The 19,517-nt window shown below is 34.9% G+C and overlaps 1 protein-coding gene and 1 pseudogene across 4 annotated transcripts; both read right to left on the bottom strand.

The window, feature by feature from the left end:
• Window positions 1-2,383: 2,383 nt before the first annotated feature.
• LOC107956502 (glucan endo-1,3-beta-glucosidase-like) lies at window positions 2,384-3,737 on the bottom strand (annotated as a pseudogene).
• Window positions 3,738-5,671: 1,934 nt separating this feature from the next.
• On the bottom strand, window positions 5,672-14,801 carry LOC107955858 (uncharacterized). 4 transcript variants are annotated; one of them, XM_016891647.2, is made up of 13 exons: window positions 14,522-14,801; window positions 14,097-14,194; window positions 13,869-13,951; window positions 13,597-13,723; window positions 13,364-13,427; window positions 13,167-13,264; window positions 12,974-13,058; window positions 7,274-7,397; window positions 6,808-6,909; window positions 6,638-6,702; window positions 6,387-6,468; window positions 6,150-6,229; window positions 5,672-6,070 (listed from the first exon to the last, which is right to left on the bottom strand). In XM_016891647.2, the coding sequence occupies exons 1-13, from the start codon at window positions 14,740-14,742 to the stop codon at window positions 6,013-6,015; spliced, it is 1,287 nt and encodes a 428-aa protein (XP_016747136.2). In that variant the 5' UTR covers window positions 14,743-14,801; the 3' UTR covers window positions 5,672-6,012. The 4 variants fall into 4 exon arrangements, 3 of the variants coding, with proteins under 3 accessions (XP_016747136.2, XP_040973778.1, XP_040973779.1); XM_041117844.1 differs by lacking the exon at window positions 5,672-6,070 and having other exon boundaries at window positions 6,146-6,229; window positions 6,387-6,463; window positions 14,522-14,793; XM_041117845.1 differs by lacking the exons at window positions 5,672-6,070; window positions 6,638-6,702 and having other exon boundaries at window positions 6,146-6,229; window positions 14,522-14,793.
• Between the last annotated feature and the right edge of the window lie 4,716 nt (window positions 14,802-19,517).

Genomic DNA, 19,517 nt, shown 5'->3' with positions numbered 1-19,517 from the left:
CATTTTTATTTGTTTCTTGTTTTAATATTTTATTTTTATGTTTTTAAATATATTTAATTTATTATATTTTAAAATTTTTTATTTAATGAAATAAGCTAAAAAAATTAATATGGGTCGGGCCGGACTTGGGCTTAACAATTTTATTTCGGGTCGAGTTTGAAGAAATTTTTAGGCCCATATTTCGGGTCAGGCCGGGGTTGGGCCTAAAGAATGGGCCTAAAATTTTTGTTTGGGCCCAGCCCGGCCCATGCACACTTCTAGATATGTACCTAAGCCATTATGTGGATTTTTATGTCTTGAGCATATTTTCATGTGAATTTGTTATAATTGAAAAATTAGGTATGTTTTGGTTCATTTTGGGACTTTTGAATCCTAGACTTATCCTTTTAAAGCAAAATCCTAAACTTGTCTGAACCACTGAACACCTTGAGAGAACTGTTGTTGAGCTTAAGTTCTCTCCTAAATGGCTCTAGGGAGAGCAAGCATCCACAGATCATGCTGATCAACAAGGAGAGGAGGAAGAAAAGGAATCTGCAACTGTGTCTGGCTCTTAAAGTGCCCATTACAGCAAGTCCATCGAGTAACCTCGCAGTTTTTAGTTAGAGGATGGTTGATCATCTAATTTCTTGACTTGACGCACAATCGAGCCATACCCAAACTTCAAGCTGAAATTCGAGTCACGTAGCATATTAGAGATTAAAAGATTGCCTTGTGCAATGACTTGATTGCTCACCCCAAGCACTGATGGTTTGGCGATTGTTTTGTTCAGAAAGGGGAGTAATGGAAAGAAGCTGGAGCTGATGATGAACTATAATTGGATTAGTCAAGCGATTAACTTATAACTTGAATAGAAAAATTGACGAATCCATCAAAATACGAAAATCAATCCAATTTAAAGCCCAATAAAAATGGATCTGTTTCCTTTTCCTTAATTAATTTGGGATTTTTAATTAAAAATTGTTTTTAATTATATATATATATTTTCTTTTAACCCAATTTTAGGCCATTTTATAATCCATTTTTAGCTATTAGATTAATTTGTGCATCAACAATTATTATAACGATGATGATGGTATCGATTCTTTATCCATCACTTTTATAAATATAAATATAAATATTTTTATTTTTTATTTTTTATTTTTTATTTTACAAATATGAACATTTTAGTTATTTTTAAATTTGATTATTTTAATTTTCATGATGATTCCTTCAATCAAAAGTGGAAGGTGTTGGACGTGTGTTTGGGTTTTACAGTCCTTGGGCTCAGCATATCTGTGTGTCAAAATCTATATGGCTTTCAATATATTGTTTCCATAAAAAAAGAAGATGCGCTCATCTCATCACACCTTTTTGCCTTTTGTTTGAACTTCCAAGCTCTTGCTTTTGTCATGTGTCGGTGTTGACCTTTCCAAGTTTCAGTTTCACATATTTAAGTATCGTAAAAGTTGTTCCATTGTTACCCCAACAAATAAAAGATACACAACAATCTGCACTTTCATGGATATATCCACACTACTCTAAAAGGTTAGTTTATCAACCATTGTTTTACACTTTTACTTACCAGTTACCTCTTGCGATTCCTAGAAGGCTTTGCCACTAGATTTACATTGCATGTATGTATTAACTGCTGCTTCTTAAGTTTTTCTATAAAACATAAACTTCGATACCATCAAGTTTCTATGTTTAATCCGATATTTCTTTTTTGTTTTTTTAATTAAGAAGTTGTATATATATTCCAACGTTAATTAAGAACATAATCCTCCATATCCCACTGCAGCGCATTTAAATGAATAATATCATCCAATTTAAAAGTTTATGATCTCTAAATTGTGTAAAAAAAAATTCAAATGGAGGCTACCAAGTAAAGATGGCAATTGGATGACCAGTTTTTTTTTTTTAAGAAAAAATAAAAAATTTTGAGCCCACATGTTGACACGTTGGCGACATGCGTCAGCGGACTTAGCTCATACTTCCATTGATGCAAAATAGAGCACTCATAATTCTGACGAGAGAAAATTTGATGAAATAGAGACGTAGTAGGGTCAAGAGATTCAAAGTCGACTCATATCTAAAAAAGAATGGAAGATTGTGGAAAGAGACTAGTGTAATTCTGGCATATGTGGACAAATGGCTTATAATGCCTTCACAGAACAAACTGAAATAGGAAATACATATGTAAACCTTTCAGGATTTCATACCATCCAGTTTTATCTTGGATTTAATTTAGTTGATTGCTAAAAATATTTTGTTCAGGAATCTGTAAACATCATGGAAGGTCGCAGTAACAGCTCCTGCAATAATCCTCCAGGTACCACTTTCTTTTTATTTTTCTTTCACTTTACACTCATATATACTAAAAGGCGTTGTTTTGTGCTGTTAAAAGCTCAAGCTCAAGCGGTATCGGAGTTGGAAACACTTCAGAAAGTGCATGAGGAGAAAACACAAAAGATCCAACACCTCAACACACAAATCCAAGCTCTCAAGCTTCGCCTGCAAATGAAGAAGAAGAAGAATGATAACCTGGATGAGAAGAACCAAGCTTTCCATAACCTCACCCACACATACAACACCCTCAGAGAAGAATATAATGCATTGTTGGGGGAAAGGTCAAGGGATCACAACCCTAACAATTAATTACATACTCATAGCTCTAACGTTTAGTGTATCCTTTGTTTTCAATGTATTTATAGTGTGTTTTTAAAGGCTACCCGTGATAATAATAGCAAATTTTAGATTTCTAAAACTTAGTAAACCTCATCAAGACATAATACCACTTGAACTTCATATAAAATTTCAACTATCTTTGCTAACATTTATTACTTGTCTACAGCTTTCCCTTCTCCAATTAGCTGAAACTAAAATTATACATGGGCTGCTTGTTAGGGTAGAAGCGGCCGAAATGGCGTTCGGTTTCAGCCGGACCCTTCTCATTTTCATCGAACATTGCGGACAGATAAGTTTCTATAGGTTTTCCAAGCCTCTTGGGAGTTCCACCATTAACATGATTCACCAAATTGTGATAGTAAGTGCTTGCATTGCAAATTGTAGCAGCCGTCTCTCCAGCAGATGGCCAACCTGCCTCCGATACAACAATCTCCGTATTGACACTGCCGGCATCCTCAACAGCAGATTACAAGGAATCCAATGTGGCATCGAAAAAGTTTCGATACTCCAATGTGCCATCTCGTACTATGGTTGCTTGAGCCATAAGCAAAGCATAGTTAAGGTCGATGGTTTTAGGGTCGATGGTTTTCGGGTCACTGATGTAGGCAGGGTAAATATTCGCCAGAAGAGGTGCCCCAGTGCTTGCCAAGAAACTGATGATTGGTGCAATGTAAGTTGTTGCATTAGCACTAAAAGATCCGGCTGAAAAAGGATACGAATTTCCCAACAAAGATGTATCAACTGATGTAGAAACCTTAATTTGATCTAAGTTTGCAGACACCGAAGCATTGTAAATGTTTTGCATTGCGGGGAGAAATATAGCGCTGCTGCATCAGTCGGCTTCACTTCATTTCCGACGGCAATGTATCGAAACTTAACGGCGGGTGAGAAGGCTCCTATGTTCTTTTGAACCCACTCATTTGTAGTTGAGGCAACGACCAAGGATTGAAGGTCCTCATTTGGAGCATCTAGGATGAGTTCTATGTTTATTTCTCTAAGAGCCTGGTGAGTTGCCTCATCTGGATCATAGATTCTCATTTTCTTCTTCAGTGGGCAAATTATTGGCAATTCTTCCATTGCATACGCCTATTGCTCCTGCACCTAAATCACATACAGCCAACACAAACAATTCTTTTTATAAGTTTTTCCAGATATTTGATCATCATATCAAATACCCATGTTGGAAAAATATATTAAATAATAATGCAGCATACTTACTGAGTTGAAAGGATAACAGTTTGGATTCAAGCAATCTTATTTTCCATTTTCAATTAAAAAAAAAAGTTAGTGCCATGAATAAATTAAATATATTATAAAAAAATTAAAATTAAAATAATAAAAAATTGAAAGAGATTACCCATAGCCTTTTCTTAATCTAATGCTGAGAGCTACTCAACCTATAAATAGGATGATTATGCGCTTCAATACACTCAAACACACGATCTCCTGCATAAACAACAATATTCATGCTAATTAAGTTAAGATTCAATCACAAATCATGACATTCACTAAGAAATGATAGAATATAATCCAAGGAAATCATATTAATCAAGCAACCTATATATAAGAAAATTTAAAAATCAAACAACTTTATATAAATGTGCCATTAATTTCAAATTTTGACTTAAACTATGATTCCAAAAAATTCTTCATCAATATTTTGTATATCTTCCATGCTAATCATATGAATTTATTAATTTGGTAGAACAATTTAGTTTAAATTTTGAATTAATTTACCAAAAAAAAATCTTTAGAATTAAATATATAAACTTTCTAAGTCATAACATATTTACCTAAAATTCACAATTAAAACTAGAATTATAAGTAATAAAAGGATTTTTTTAGTTAAAATATATATTTAAAATGAATAGCCACTACTAAGTAATAATGTATCTTAATATTTACTTTAAATATTCACTAAGTAATTTTTTTTATGGCCAAAAGAAAGTAATTGTTTTTATTTATAATTACGTATTTATTTCAATACAAATCACCTTTGATATATATTATCTTAATATTCACTTTAAATATTTACTATTCAAAGATTTACTGTACACAATATTAAATAAGTATATATGTATAATGTTTAAAAGATAAGACACATTTTAGATTGGCTCAATGATAAATTTAGCCACTAATATTTGTATATTTTATTAAAATGGTTCTAATTATATTTTTATGTCTTTTTTGGCTTCACTTGCATTGCATGTTCACCGATCTTCGTCGAATACTATTTTACGATTCCTTCATGATAATTGTTTTGGTGTGGTTTTTTCTTGCTTTGACTAATTAATTAGTGTATTCTCTTTTTTCTACTAAAAATATATATTTAATTAAATAAATTTGTGAAAGAAAAAAATATATATTTAAAAACTATTACATTCATATTTCAAAAAATAAAATATTGCATTCATATCTAGGAACAAAAAAACTGTTGAGGTTGAAGTGTGAATGCTGGGCAATTGTTGAGGTTGGTTGCTCAACACGTCGTGGCTTAAATTTTTTCTTTCGAAGTTTTAAAATTTGTTCTTTTCTAAAATTTTAGATTTTAGATTTTTTTATATTTATTCTCAAATCAATTTTTGAGATATATATGACGTATTCGAGAAATCTTGATATTTTTAAATTATTTTTGAATTTAAATTTATAAAATTTATTTTATATTTGTTGTCAAATCTATAAAATTATTTTGTACCCAAAAAATGCAATGTGTAAAATAAAAATGATTTTTCGAATAATATCGCTTTCAAATTTTATTATAAGAATTGTTATTATATTAAAAAATTTTGGTAAAATTTTCAATAATATCACTTTCAAATTCAAATTTTTTATTTTTAAAATGCAATGTGTGACAAAAATGATTTTAAAGGAAATGACATTATTATTATAGGGCATGAAGTCTTTTCCTACTCAGATTGTATTGATCCTATGGTATAACATCTATCGCCTGACCCAACCTTTTCAGTTTCCTTCGTTTCACATGTCCTGCAGTAACAAACATGTGAAATAGAAAACATAAAATTTCTTTTAATGAATCAAGAAATAGATGATACTGGGTACATGTTTTGATCACCTCAGCTGTATTCCAAAGAACATCCTCAACATTTTTAACAACAAAAATTACAGTAGGGTTAAGATTTTCAGATGGGTTCGATTCAACCAAGAATCGAAGACTGTAAAGTAAATGGTTCCTTTCAAAAATGACCAAGCTCAAGTCCCTCAAATCATATGTAATTTCCAGCATCTGACATGACCTTAGTCACAAGGATCAACAATTCATCCAAACCAAAAATTCACCAGAAAAAAGGCAGGCTAGCACGCGACTAAGTTCCGAGCCTTCTCATATTCTCATACATATATTCCTAATCCAAGCTCTTTTGGGTCTGTTTCAACCATCCAGGGTGGCCTGCGGACCAAAAACTTCAGTTAGAGAAAGAGTGTGACGGGAAGATGGGTCGAGAGAGATTTTAACTTCTTGGACTTACTTATTCATCACAAATGCTATTGCTCCTTCTGCAGCTCGCTTGAGCAGCTCTTCTCTAGCCTCAACTGCAATACCTTCAGGCTATATAAACATTTTGAAGTAACATTTTTAGTAACATTTTAAATATAAACTTAAAGTGCATCTATGTCACCCATTACACATATGTCAGGTATTAGGGCTACAATCCGACACTCAGTTTTGAGTCATGGTAACATAGATATTTAGTTTTTTTGTGTACCTCTTCTGGGAACCAAACACCAGGTTGCGTGCTTCCCTCAAGAATTGCTACTGCAAAAGCAGCTGTGGCGTTTCCCACTGCCCTGAAATAAACGGAATTCGATATTCTTCATATCTATTTTGTGACATCGAATAAAACCATTCTGCGAATGAATTAAACTTGATGCCTTCTACAAGTTACATGTTGAAGGGATTTTAAGGGCAGAGGCTTTATTGAACAAAGTTACTTGTTTCTAGAAGCTTTCTACATACACAGAGAGTCTCCTGTGACTAAACAAAGCAAGTGTACTCCGTTCATTTGTGCATTCCAGATCAACCTAGGAAAAGTTTAACAGAAAATACTTGATTCACATATAATCGAGTAGCATAAAACCACTACTGGAATACTATCCGTTAAAGTTTGCTCAGTTTTAGTATCATACCCTCATCGAAACTCGCTCACCGGCAATTCCATCAACTGCTCGGACTAGTGGATCAAACCATTCAACCAACTGTTGGACTTTGCTTCTGTCTCTCAGAAATTCCTGCAACATTTACTTGATAATAATGGGATGCATTTGTTTAAAGGAGATGAAAACATAACTACTAAATTCTGACTTCGTTGTTAATTGTCTGGTACAAAAGTTGAAGTTAAAGCCTGGAAAGCTACACATTGCTGCCGCCCTTTAACATCTTATCTGAACCAATAGTTGACCGATTATCACTGGTGAACATCAGCCAAGTTGTTATCACTTTCTCTAAGAATTCAAAGCGTGATTGGGAGTTGGGACCTCAGAATTCTTATTGCTGATATTCATTAATTTATACATTGTGCCACTCTCTAAGCCGGAAAAGTGCGGCTCATTATCAAGGATAGTATTAACCATGTCATATAATATGAGAGCATACCGCAGGAAGAAGATTTGTCATGGCTTCCATTCCCCAATTCCAGAAGAAAGGTGCAGTTCCAAATCGAGCACTGACAGTTGGTACTTCTAAGACCTCATGAGCACTCCGTACCTCAGGTAAGTTCCTGCAAAAATAATTCAGTGTTTGTTGTTCTAATGGAAACAAGGCCGCTAGATAGGTGCTGAACAACTACACCGAACAACATTCGATGTGAACTAAGCAGTTAGCACCGAGAACAAAAAAGAAAAATGAAAAAAGAAAAAAATCTATATTCAAAAGTAGATATAAATTGCCAAGAAAATGTCATTTGAAACTTGACATATTGCATGCCAGCATTTTTCTTGACAGGTTTTTGGACTTGGCAGTCTCACCCATAAATGCCCTGTAGGGCAGGGGTTTGAGTCCAGCCATGCACAATCACGCATGGTTTGCCTTTCCAGGCACTCTATGAGGCGCTCCTACTCTGTCCCTTCAGGTACTCGGGCAGAGCCGGAAGATAAAATCCTACGGAACAATATGATATAGATGTTTTCATTGGAAAACAATATCAACGGAGGAATAGGAATTAGAATTCTACATTTATTTAATTTCTTTGGGAGTTTTAGTTTTACTAGGTTTTTTATTTCCTTATAAACTTTAAATTAGGAATTCTATTAGGACTTTAAATTAGGAATTAGATTAGGATTTTCCTTTTGTAATTAGCAGCCTATAAAAAGGCTGCCAATATGAAATAAAAGGGGGGTTTATTTTTTATCACAAACGTTAGTTTGGGAAGGGGGTTCAGTCAAAGACGAATCTGCCTTTGAGTAACCATAGGTCGAAGCAAGGATACTTTCTCGTCTAGACCTGTGACTAGATCTTACGCCAAGGCGCATAACAACTTGGTATCGGAGTCAGTTGTCATGGGTGACGAAAAAACTTTGACAGCTAAGCTGGAGGCATTTATGGAACAAATGGCTACAAGGCAACAAGCATTAGAGGAGCAGATGGATATTTTATCTCTTTCAGTCCAAAAGACAACGAAAGAGAATTTAGAAAAAAATAATGAAGAACAAGGCAGCAGTGGAGGCAAGAAAAGAAATTTAGATTCACAACACGGTGGGGGCATGGTGCCAAGATACTCCAAGATGGAATTTCCCACTTATGATGGTGTTGGTGATCCTTTAGGATGGTTAAAAAGATGCGAAAATTTTTTGGCAATCAGCGGACCAACGAAGAAGACAAAGTCGGCTTAGCTTCATTCCATCTCTTAGGAGAAGCACAATTGTGGTTTGATCAAATCGAGAAAGAGGAGGCAAATTTGGATTGGGAGCGTTTTAGAGAGTGTTGTCATGTCAGGTTTGGGCCACCTATGAGTAATAACCCCTTGGGGGAACTTGCAAACTTGAGACAAACTGGGACGGTAGAAGAATATCAACGTCAATTTCAATCACTACTGGCTAGGACTACTGATCTTAAACCTCGACAACAAGTAAACCTTTTTACTGCCGGATTAGTAGAGGAACTTAGAATTGATATCGAGATGTAACAACCGGGAAACCTTGGAGTTGCAATGAATATGGCTCGAGCTTTGGAACGGAAACAAAAAGTCTCTTCCAAGATGTTATCTCAAACCAATCTAAACTGGTCAGCTTCCCAAAACACTGGCAACAATTCCATTATTCCAACAACTAAGAGCTTTGCAAAGGGAGAAAGACAAACAACGAAACCAATGGGGAATAACAGCAAAATAGGTTCTTCCGCACCATTTATCAAAAGATTGACACGAGCAGAGATGGCAGAGAGAAGGGCTAAGGGATTGTGTTATAATTGTGACGAGTCTTACTCCATGGGGCACAAATGTAAAAGACTATTTTGGATAGAAGTACCAAATATTGAAGATGAGCAAGATGATGAGGTAGATGATCTTGAAATTTCCTTACATGCCATTAGAGGAACTTGCAATTCATCTACTATGCAACTACCAGCAAAGGTGTCAGGAAAAACAGTGTTAGTTCTCGTTGATTCAGGCAGTACACATAACTTTCTACGCGAAGGTCTAGTGCCAAGATTGGGACTGAAAATACAAAAGAAAAGGGGGTTGCAAGTATGTGTGGCAAACGGAGAACGGGTTCCTAGCATTAGCATTTGTAAATCAGTACAGTTCGTTGTGGCCAATGACAACTTTCAAGCTGATTTTTATACAATACCATTAGAAGGGTTTGATATGATTTTGGAGGTTAAATGGTTGTGTACCCTTGGTCCAATTTTATGGGATTTCAGCTCCTTAATTATGCAATTTGCAGTAAACAAGAAGAAGATACTCTGGCAAGGGCAGCACCCAAAGGAAGTTCCACAACTCAGCTTGATACAGGGACAGGATTTAACTAATATAGTATTAGATAAGCTACTGGTAGAATTTGCGCATTTATTCCAAGAACCGTTTGGGTTACCTCCTAACCGCAAATGTAACCATCGTATAACTCTCAAACCAGGAACGGGACCAATTGTAGTCAGGCCTTATCGATATCCACATTTTCAAAAGGATGAGATTGAGAAGCAGTGTGACCAAATGTTACAACAAGGAATCATTCGACCCAGTAGATCACCATTCTCTTCTCCAGTACTATTAGTAAAGAAGCATGACGGGTCATGGCGTTTTTGCATCGATTATCGAGAGCTTAATGCTTGCACTGTTAAAGACAAATATCCGATTCATGTCGTGGATGAATTGTTGGACGAACTTCATGGGGCAAAATATTTTACAAAATTGGATTTACGATCGGGATATTTTCAAATTAGAATGGCAACTATTGATGTGGAAAAGACAGCCTTCCGAACCCACCATGGACACTTTGAGTTTCTTGTCATGCCATTCGGGCTTACCAATGCCCCTTCCACATTTCAGAGTTTGATGAATGACATTTTTCGCCCTTACTTGCGTAAGTTTGTTTTAGTCTTCTTTGATGACATATTAATTTATAGCAAAACATGGACTGAACATATGCATCATGTAAGATTAGTTTTTGAACTCTTGCGGGATAATATGTTGTTCTTAAAGAAATCCAAGTGTTTCTTTGGAGAGTCTCAGGTAACCTACCTCGGTCATGTCATCCATGGTGAAGGGGTCGAGGTTGATCACACTAAAATTAAAGATGTCACCGATTGGCCAACTCCTAAAACTACCAAGGCTCTACGAGGCTTTCTTGGGTTGGCAGGATATTACAGAAAATTCATCAAGAATTATGGACAAGTGGCTGCACCCTTAACATCTCTTCTAAAGAAAAATGCCTTCAACTGGACTAAGGAAGCTGATGTTGCTTTCACCCAATTAAAAACTTCTCTTTCAGCAGCCCCAGTTTTGCAATTACCCAACTTTGCGGAGGAATTTGTGGTTGAATGTGATGCTTCGGACAGCGGGTTTGGAGCTGTACTACAGCAAAAGGGACACCCCATTGCCTTTTTCAGTTGCAAGATTGCAGATCGACACCTTAAGTTGGCTGCCTACGAACGTGAATTAATTGGTTTGGCAAAGGCAGTGACTCATTGGCGACCCTATCTTTGGGGAAGGCATTTCCTCATCCGTACTGATCACTTCAGTCTTAAGTATTTGTTAGACCAACGACTTACGACATCTCCACAACAACATTGGATCAGCAAGCTAATGGGGTTTGATTTTCGAATGGAATATAAAGCAGGGAAGTTGAACAGGGCTGCAGATGCTTTATCTAGAAAAGACGAAGACTTACCACACCTCATGACTGTTTCATTCCCTCAAGTTGAAATTCTTAAAGCCATCAGACGAGAAATAGAAGCTTCCCCAGAATTATCACAACTCCAGCAAAGAATTCTACAATGAGAGTTGGGGCCCGATTGGGTTGCACAAGATGGGTTGATTTTCTTCAAAGGGAGGTTGTACCTTTTACCTACCTCACCAATTATTCCCACTCTTATCTCCTCCATACATACTATGGCACATGAAGGGGAATTATTGCATCGTCTTCGCCAAGATTTTTTTTGGAAAGGAATGAAGCTTGCAACATCAGAATTTGTGCAACACTGTTTAGTATGCCAACGCCACAAATGGAAAAATTTACAGCCCGCAGGTTTACTTCAACCTCTTCCAATACCACAACATGTTTGGGCTGATATTTCTATGGATTTCGTGGAGGGTCTACCCAAAGTAAAAGGGAAATCGGTACTTATGGTGGTTGTGGACAGACTGTCGAAGTACGCTCATTTTTTACCTTTGTCCCATCCATTTACTGCTATATCTGTTGCTACCGTCTTTTTTGCAGAGGTATTCCGACTTCATGGCTTGCCTGAATCCATAGTTTCAGACCGTGATAAAGTTTTCCTCAGCCTGTTTTGGAAGGAATTATTTCGTCAAAGTGGTTCTAAGCTCGCTTTTTCCTCAGCATACCATCCCCAATCTGATGGTCAGAAGAGGTAGTTAACCGAACAATAGAAATGTACCTACGATGCCTCTCTAGTGATAGTCCACGACAGTAGGTCGATTGGGTTCCATGGGCTGAGTATTGCTACAACACCTCATATCACACTGCCCTAAAGGCCACTCCCTTCCAATTAGTATACAGTAGGGATCCACCTCGACTTCTCTCCTATTCAGCTGGTTCTACAAGGATTGAAGTTGTGGATAAGGCTCTACAAGATAGGGATGCACTTTTACACAATGCTCGGGATAGACTCTTGCAAGCTCAGCAACGAATGAAAGCCACTTATGATTTGGGGCACAGAGAGTTGAATTTTAAAGTCGGGGATTGGGTTTGGTTACGGTTTCAACAGTATCGACAATTGACGATAACTAAACAGAAGCATCACAAGTTATTGCCAAAATATTTTGGTCCTTTTAAAGTCTTGAACAAAATAGGATCAGTGGCCTATCAGCTTGAATTACCTACAGGCAGCAGAATACATAATGTATTTCATGTTTCTTTCCTCAAAGAATACAAGGGACCTCAACCAGATGCGGTCGGAGACTTGCCCTTAGTATATGATGGCAAAGCCTTGCCTACTCCACAAGCTATTATTAATACCAGGCTTAATCGGGGTCGACGGGAACTATTAGTGCAATGGGCAGGATGCCCTCAAGAAGATGCCACTTGGGAACCAATTGATAATTTTCGAGCAGCTTATCCTGAATTTGAGCTTGAGGACAAGCTCAACTCCGAGAGGGGGAGTAATGATATAGATGTTTTCATTGGAAAACAATATCAACGGAGGAATAGGAATTAGAATTCTACATTTATTTAATTTCTTTGGGAGTTTTAGTTTTACTAGGTTTTTTATTTCCTTATAAACTTTAAATTAGGAATTATATTAGGACTTTAAATTAGGAATTAGATTAGGATTTTCCTTTGTAATTAACAGCCTATAAAAAGGCTGCCAATATGAAATAAAATGGGGGTTTATTTTTTATCACAAACGTTAGTTTGGGAAGGGGGTTCAGTCAAAGACGAATCTGCCTTTGAGTAACCATAGGTCGAAGTAATGATATTTTCTCGTCTAGACCTGTGACTAGATCTTACGCCAAGGCGCATAACACAATACTAGACTTGTTCAGGACTTGAAGACAAGTATAGAGATTATTAAAATGCCATTAGAGTAGAAATGACTAATTCAATGTACTAATGATTCAGATTTATGCAAGAAAGTTTTACCCAAGTAAGAAGAGAAGAAGACTTTCTTAAAAGAACTTACAACAAATAAACATCTCTCTTTCCAATGCCTTTTCCGAAGTCTACATTGAGCATTCCGGTAAAGGGCTTTAATTTGATTTTTTGTCCTGATCAAATAATACTTAAATCGCGTTATGCATCCTATACAGAAATGATGAGAACTTCAAACTATGTAAAAAAGATTAAATTTTTTTAAAAATTTTCTCAGTACTCACCTTTATTATATGCAACAACTTCCTCGCCAAGCAGTAAAAAACTAGTGGCTAATATAGTTGGCCCAGCACCGCCACTGCCTGCCGTGTAGTAGGAGAACCTGAGAATGTACATTCATATAACATGTAATAAAATGAAAATAGATTTTGAAGAAGATATACTTTTGGACTTCATATAAGCATTAGCAAGGTGTAATTACCTTAACCTCTCTGGTTCTGTCTTGCTTTCGCTTCTTGCAGCACGAACAAGCTCCGCTGCCATCACTGTCATATCAAAACCATCAATATTCTTTGGGATTAAGATAGAAGTTTAGTGAGCAATGCAATAAGGCTTTAGCTAGTCACTAACTAATGTAGCCCTATTTACTGAAAGTTACATACCAGCAAGTTCTCTGCTCTTAAGTTGTGGAACAAATAGAAAGAATTTCCATACCATTGCTCACTCCAGGATAGACTCCTCCAGTAGTTATGGCTGGAATATTTGCATCAACTGCTCTACCCTTGAACGATTTTGCACGGAATGCATAGTTTGTATCATCGCAAACGTCGAGATATGCAGTCTGTTAAGATAAACAAGAACAATTTCCGAGTTATCATATCCGCTTTGTACTAAACCATACAATAAAACATTATGTATCACATAAAAAAAACACAGGGCACTGAAATAGAGAAGAAATTCATACATAAGAATTACCTTTGCCTCACCTGGGTCTCTATGGCTGCTTCCAAGACAGTACACTTCTGTGACTGTTGAAAAGGTCCCGCAGCATGAACTACAAGATCCACATCTGCAGAAAAAAATCCATTCTCACTATGTTTTGAGTATGCTAGAACCTTTTCCAGATAAATTTCTTCAAATTTGTTCGACAACATCCAGAAATGACATAGATACAGAAAAGAAATTATATAGATAGTCTCATAAAGAGGCTTCACCACTCAAAGCTGCTTCCAATGAATCTTTGTTGTTAATATTGACTTCCGCAAACTCGGAATTCTTTCCTAGCGTAGCCACCATGGCAGCACCTTTTTCCCTAGTCATCACATAAACTCCAACACTCAACATCTTAACTAAGAAAATTGAGGAATTGCATAACAAAAGACAGTACAAATACCAAACAACTGATAGGTTTTTTGTTTATATTTTACCAAGCCGAATTGGAACAAAATATCTATTAAAAAAATTGCCTTCACTGAGCTAGCATAAACCAAAATTCCAGAATTTTGCAATCCAGATCGATACCAAAAGACAGCAAAATAGAAAGAGAAAAAAAAAAAACTTCATTTCTTTTTTTCACCTCAATTTCCTTCCATTTTCTCGTCAACCAAACAATTACAAAACTAGGTTTTGGCACTCTAACCTATTCCTACCACCGACGACAATACGAAGATCCGGGCAAAGCTTGGAAAGAGCAGTGGCAGTAGATCCTCCAACCCGACCAGTTCCACCCAGGACAAGGACCCGAGAGTTCCTTGTCTTGTCCAGGAGTTGAACTCTACTTACGTTGTCGTTTTCAGCAGCTTTTGCAGAGGCCACAGCAACAGCTGCTGCAGTGTTAAAGTAAAGCAAAGATGGAGCCATAACTGTAGAGAAAATGAAAATGGATTGGTTGATTAGCGGCTTCTATCTAAATCTCTGTTATTCATTATATCCGTTTTATCAGTTTATCGTTATGGATGACGTGGATGAATCTTTTTGCTACCTTTGACGTGGCTTGCAGTTCACCAGCCATTCACTTTCACGGGATTTGTATAATCATAAATTATAAATAAAAAAAGAAAAACAATAGCTTAATGCTGAATTTGGCACCCGATCAATCCATGATTATTCACTTCGCTACTTCAACATTTTTTCATCTTAGTTTGATGCTTAAATTATCCTTTATTATCCAAGTGTTAAAAAAATTAAGACTATCATGTCACATTATTACATCGCACTACGTTAGTCTTTTTTTTTTTTAATAATAAATATTATATTGATTAAAAACGTACAAAAAAATCATATATAATATATAAATACTTTTAAAAGTTTTAAAAATATTTTTTTATAAAATTTTAAAATATATAGTCAAAATAATATATAAAAATTTCAATTTTTAAGAAATTAAAAAAGGTATTTAAATTTTAGAAAATTGAAAAAATAAATTAAATTTACAAAAATAAATATTCTATAAAATTTTTCATAAATTTTTTTTTTAAAACTCTAAATTTAAAAAATTCAAAAAATATATGTCTAAAATTTAAAAATATACAAAGTTCAACTAAAAAATTATAAAGTTTAGAAATTGATTTTTTCCAAAGAAAAGAGAAATTGAAAATTTGAAAAAGATTAACATTATAAATTAAAAGCTTTGATGGCACATAAAATGGGCAAACTCCATTATGGATAAGGGAAACGATCATTATGATGCGAGTTTACATTAGTAGTGTAGAGTATCCAATAAGGTTGGCTCTAAATCAATCAAGATGGAAGGAACAATAGTTAGGAACCAACCATACGAGAGTCGAGATAGTTAAGGACCAAAGATAGGTACTTAATTAATTTTCTTGGAAATTGTATATTTGGATAAGACCACCCAATGGTTGATGTAATATTTAAAAAGTTTCAATAAAAACTTGGGTTAAGTTAAGTGTTTAAGATAGGTTAAGAAGAAAATATTTTTTCTCTTCCTTTTCTTGAGATAATAGGACTAGAAGAAAGGTGAGGTACTCCTCAAAGCTAACTCTGAGACCACGATGTTTGAACAAGATTTTCTTAAAAGTAGGATAACGCCCGGCATTTGGGCGAGTTCTGAACTTAATAAGTAAACTAAGTGTTACTTCAACCCATTGATGCTCCTAGCGTGTTAAGTGGACGCGTAACCAATATTGGACTATGGCAAGAAACTACCTTAGATTAGATTAGAAAAGAATAAATCATTAGGAAAAACAAGTCTAGAAATATATTAAGGAAACTCGGATAATAGGGTCGTCGCCAAGAAGTCATGACGCGCCAAGTGTGATTAGTTAAGATACCAGCTACGCTCTAATATAATGACTAAGGACAAATGATGGATTAAGGCATAAGAGTTGCTATGTAAATATATGTATTCTCGTACACGTCTTAGCATTTATCTGGTGTTTAGAGCTGTTAAAGATGCAAGTTAGGTGAGTCCCTAAGCTAAATCTTGCAAATGTATTATGCATGCAGAACTTTCTATGAAAATAAGTTAAGAATATATGATGTGATGGTTCTATGATGATGAACTTGCATAAATGATTCCTATGGAATATGGAAATGATCTCTAAGGTCAATGAGTCTGTCAAGTATGAATTTTTCAAGTACAAACAAGTCAGATGTGAATGAGTCTATGAAGTATGAATTTTCACGAAGTGTTTGTGTTTGTCTCTAGAGCCGTATGAAGGGATCTGTCGGGACTAAAAACACGAATCTCTAAAAGGAAAAGTTCATGGTGCTCTGAAGATCATATAGTGTAAGACCATGACTGTGCTATGACATCACATGGAAAATATTTAAATGACGGTTAGGTGAGTACTAGACAATGAGGGACAAACCTCACGACGATGAGTTAGGCGAATCCCTATCGTCAAAAACACCAATTTTCGTAAAAATGAGCCTTTGTGGCTATCTCTGAAAAGACGTCTTTATGACAATCTCTATTAAAAGGAAGCCTTTGTGGCAATCTTTGTTAAAGGAAGCCCTTGTGGCAATCTCTATTAAAAGGGTGTCTTTGTGGCTATTTCAGTTAAATGAATGCCTTATGGCAAACTTTGTTAAAAGGATGCCTTCGTGGCGAGACTTTGAAAGGGAAACCTCTGTGGCTATCTTTGAAAAGAAATGCCTTTATGGCGAAATCTTAAGAACAAATCTTGTGATGACCATTTGAAGACAATGTTTTTGGGCGGACACTAAGGCTCCGTTTGTTTGCCAGTAAAATATTTTTCGGAAAATGATTTCTGGAAAATGATTTACTTTTCTAGAAATGATTTACTTTTCTGGTGTTTGGATGAATCTGTGTAAAATATTTTATATTGTTTGGCAGATTTCCTGAAAATATTTTCCTGAAAAGTTGTTTTAAGAAATATATATATTTAAGAATTTATCTTTTCTTTGTTTGATTGAGTTTATTTTATATATATTTATATATATATATTAATAAATTTATATTCTAAATTGTTTTTACATGTATTGCAATGATTTATTTATAAATAAATAAATCATTTTAGATATTTTATAATACTCAATTATTAAACTAGAATATTAACCGTCATAACAAATAAATTATTTGTAATTGTGTTATAAAAAAATAAAAAACAAGGATTGAATAATTATAAATTAGCTTCCAAACCACAATTAATACTAAAAATTAATAATATTATCCAAATGCATAATTAGTATTATACCACATGATAACAACAACATTATCCAAGTGCATAACTAATATTACACCACATGATAACTAATATTACACCACATGATAACAACAACATTGTCCAAGTGTATAACTAATATTACATCACATTAAAAGTATCAATATCTTCAACCTTGAAAAAAATTTTGAAGCCAAATTTTTCTATGCTTTTTACTTTTAACTAAAAAAGCTTTTGCTTCAGATTCATGACTCACTAGATAATCAAACACAGAACACAAGAAGTCATCATCAAATCCTTCTACCTCCATTGACATCACTTCTTCGTAAAGATGTGGTGTCTTATCTGCAGTAAATTGTTCCAAAGCATTAGCAATTTTGCCAAGTTGTTCACCCACAAATTTAATTTGTTCATCAACGACACTTTCTTAAGCCTTTTTTCTTTTACGTTTGGATGTGTCAGATGAAGATACATTTGTTCTTACCTCTTCAGTCGCTTCATTCTCGCAGTCTATAGGCACTGAATCCTGGTTATCATCATCCAAATCTATGTCAGCAAATATTCTGGTAAAACTCCCTGTTGCCATATCTTTGCCAACAACCAAAGTCATTTCATCATAATGATCAATGCTTTTATTCAAAAATGGTTCATACTTCTTGTGTGTCTGTTGGATATTATACACAATTAGAATAACAAGTAAAAAATAATTGAAATATACTTAACATATATATACATATATTACTATTACTGCTGCATCATATGTCGCTCTATCACATGTGATCATTTTCATGTTATCATCCCATCCAAAACCACTTTCACACCGAAAATGCATATAATCTGCAACTATTTTTTTATTGTCCTCAAATGATTTTCCACATGTTTTGCATCGCATTAGACTTGAAATTTTTAAGAAATTACTTCGACAACTCGATTAATAGAAACTGTTTTGAAAGTATTAGAAGGCTCATTTCCTTTATGGGCCTCCTCTACTAAAATTTCAAGAAAAAGATGTTACATCGGTTTTGTCCACCTGAATTGCTTGGAGGTCCCTTCTTTGTTGCCCTTACCCATTCTACATTAATCATTGTTATTGTCAATCATTTCAATATCCAACAAGCTTAAAACATAATCAATATCTAACAAATTCAAGACATAATAATTTCAGAATCTAGCAAACATAATAAACTAAAATTTCAGAATCCAACATTAACAAAAAAAAAACAATTTTAATACTAAAACATACATAACATAGAAACAATAACCCTAAGCCCTAAACCTACCTAATATTTCTAGCCATATAATTAGTCTACATAGTTTCTGCAATTTCATCTCTCTTAGCAGACCATTCTCTTGCTTCTTCTCTTTCTTCTCACTCCGTAAGAGTTGATATTATCAAATCAGACTCAGGCTCCTCGTATAATCCTTAATTAAGTAAATCACTAGGATCAACTCCCATGATATGATTATGAATGATGCAACAAGCCAAAACTATATCTACTTGAGTTTGAAAATTCCAAAATGGTTCAGCATCTAATAAACGAAACCATTTCTTCAAAATCCCAAAAACACGTTCAATAGTGATTCATAATGATGAATGACGAAGATTAAAGAGTTCCTTTGCATTTTCAGGCCCCTGAGCACTAAACTCTTTTAAATGTATTGAACACCACAATATGGGGTAATATATCCATTTCGAATCCATATCCAGCATTAGCAAGATAATATTTACCTACAATCACTACAGGAAAACAGGTTTTTAGCGACTTTTTTTGGGCCTATATAAGCGCCGCTAAAACTATTTGCGGCGCTTTTACAAATGCCGCAAAAAACGCTGCTAACATTTTGTGGTGTTTATGAAAAAACGCTACTAAAAGTCATGGTTTTTAGCAGCACTTTCCCACAAACGCCACTAAAGATCACGACCTTTAGCGGCACTTCCCTAAAAACGCCACTAAAAAACACGACCTTTAGCGACACTTTTCCTAC

This window comes from Gossypium hirsutum, chromosome A07 (genome assembly GCF_007990345.1).
Source record: "Gossypium hirsutum isolate 1008001.06 chromosome A07, Gossypium_hirsutum_v2.1, whole genome shotgun sequence".
NCBI classification, from domain to species: Eukaryota; Viridiplantae; Streptophyta; class Magnoliopsida; order Malvales; family Malvaceae; genus Gossypium; species Gossypium hirsutum.
Note: the sequence above shows the minus strand (reverse complement) of the source record. Positions and strands in the feature narration are given on the sequence as shown.

Bases quoted from the DNA above. Each gene is read 5' to 3' on its own strand.
- LOC107955858 (XM_016891647.2), bottom strand. From the start codon at position 14,742: ATGGCTCCATCTTTGCTTTACTTTAACACTGCAGCAGCTGTTGCTGTG. The intron at 13,265-13,363 runs GTAATTACACCT...GTACATTCTCAG, and splicing joins ACAGAACCAGAGAGGTTAAG to GTTCTCCTACTACACGGCAG. The intron at 6,071-6,149 runs GTAAGTCCAAGA...TTTGGTCCGCAG, and splicing joins ATAGCATTTGTGATGAATAA to GCCACCCTGGATGGTTGAAA.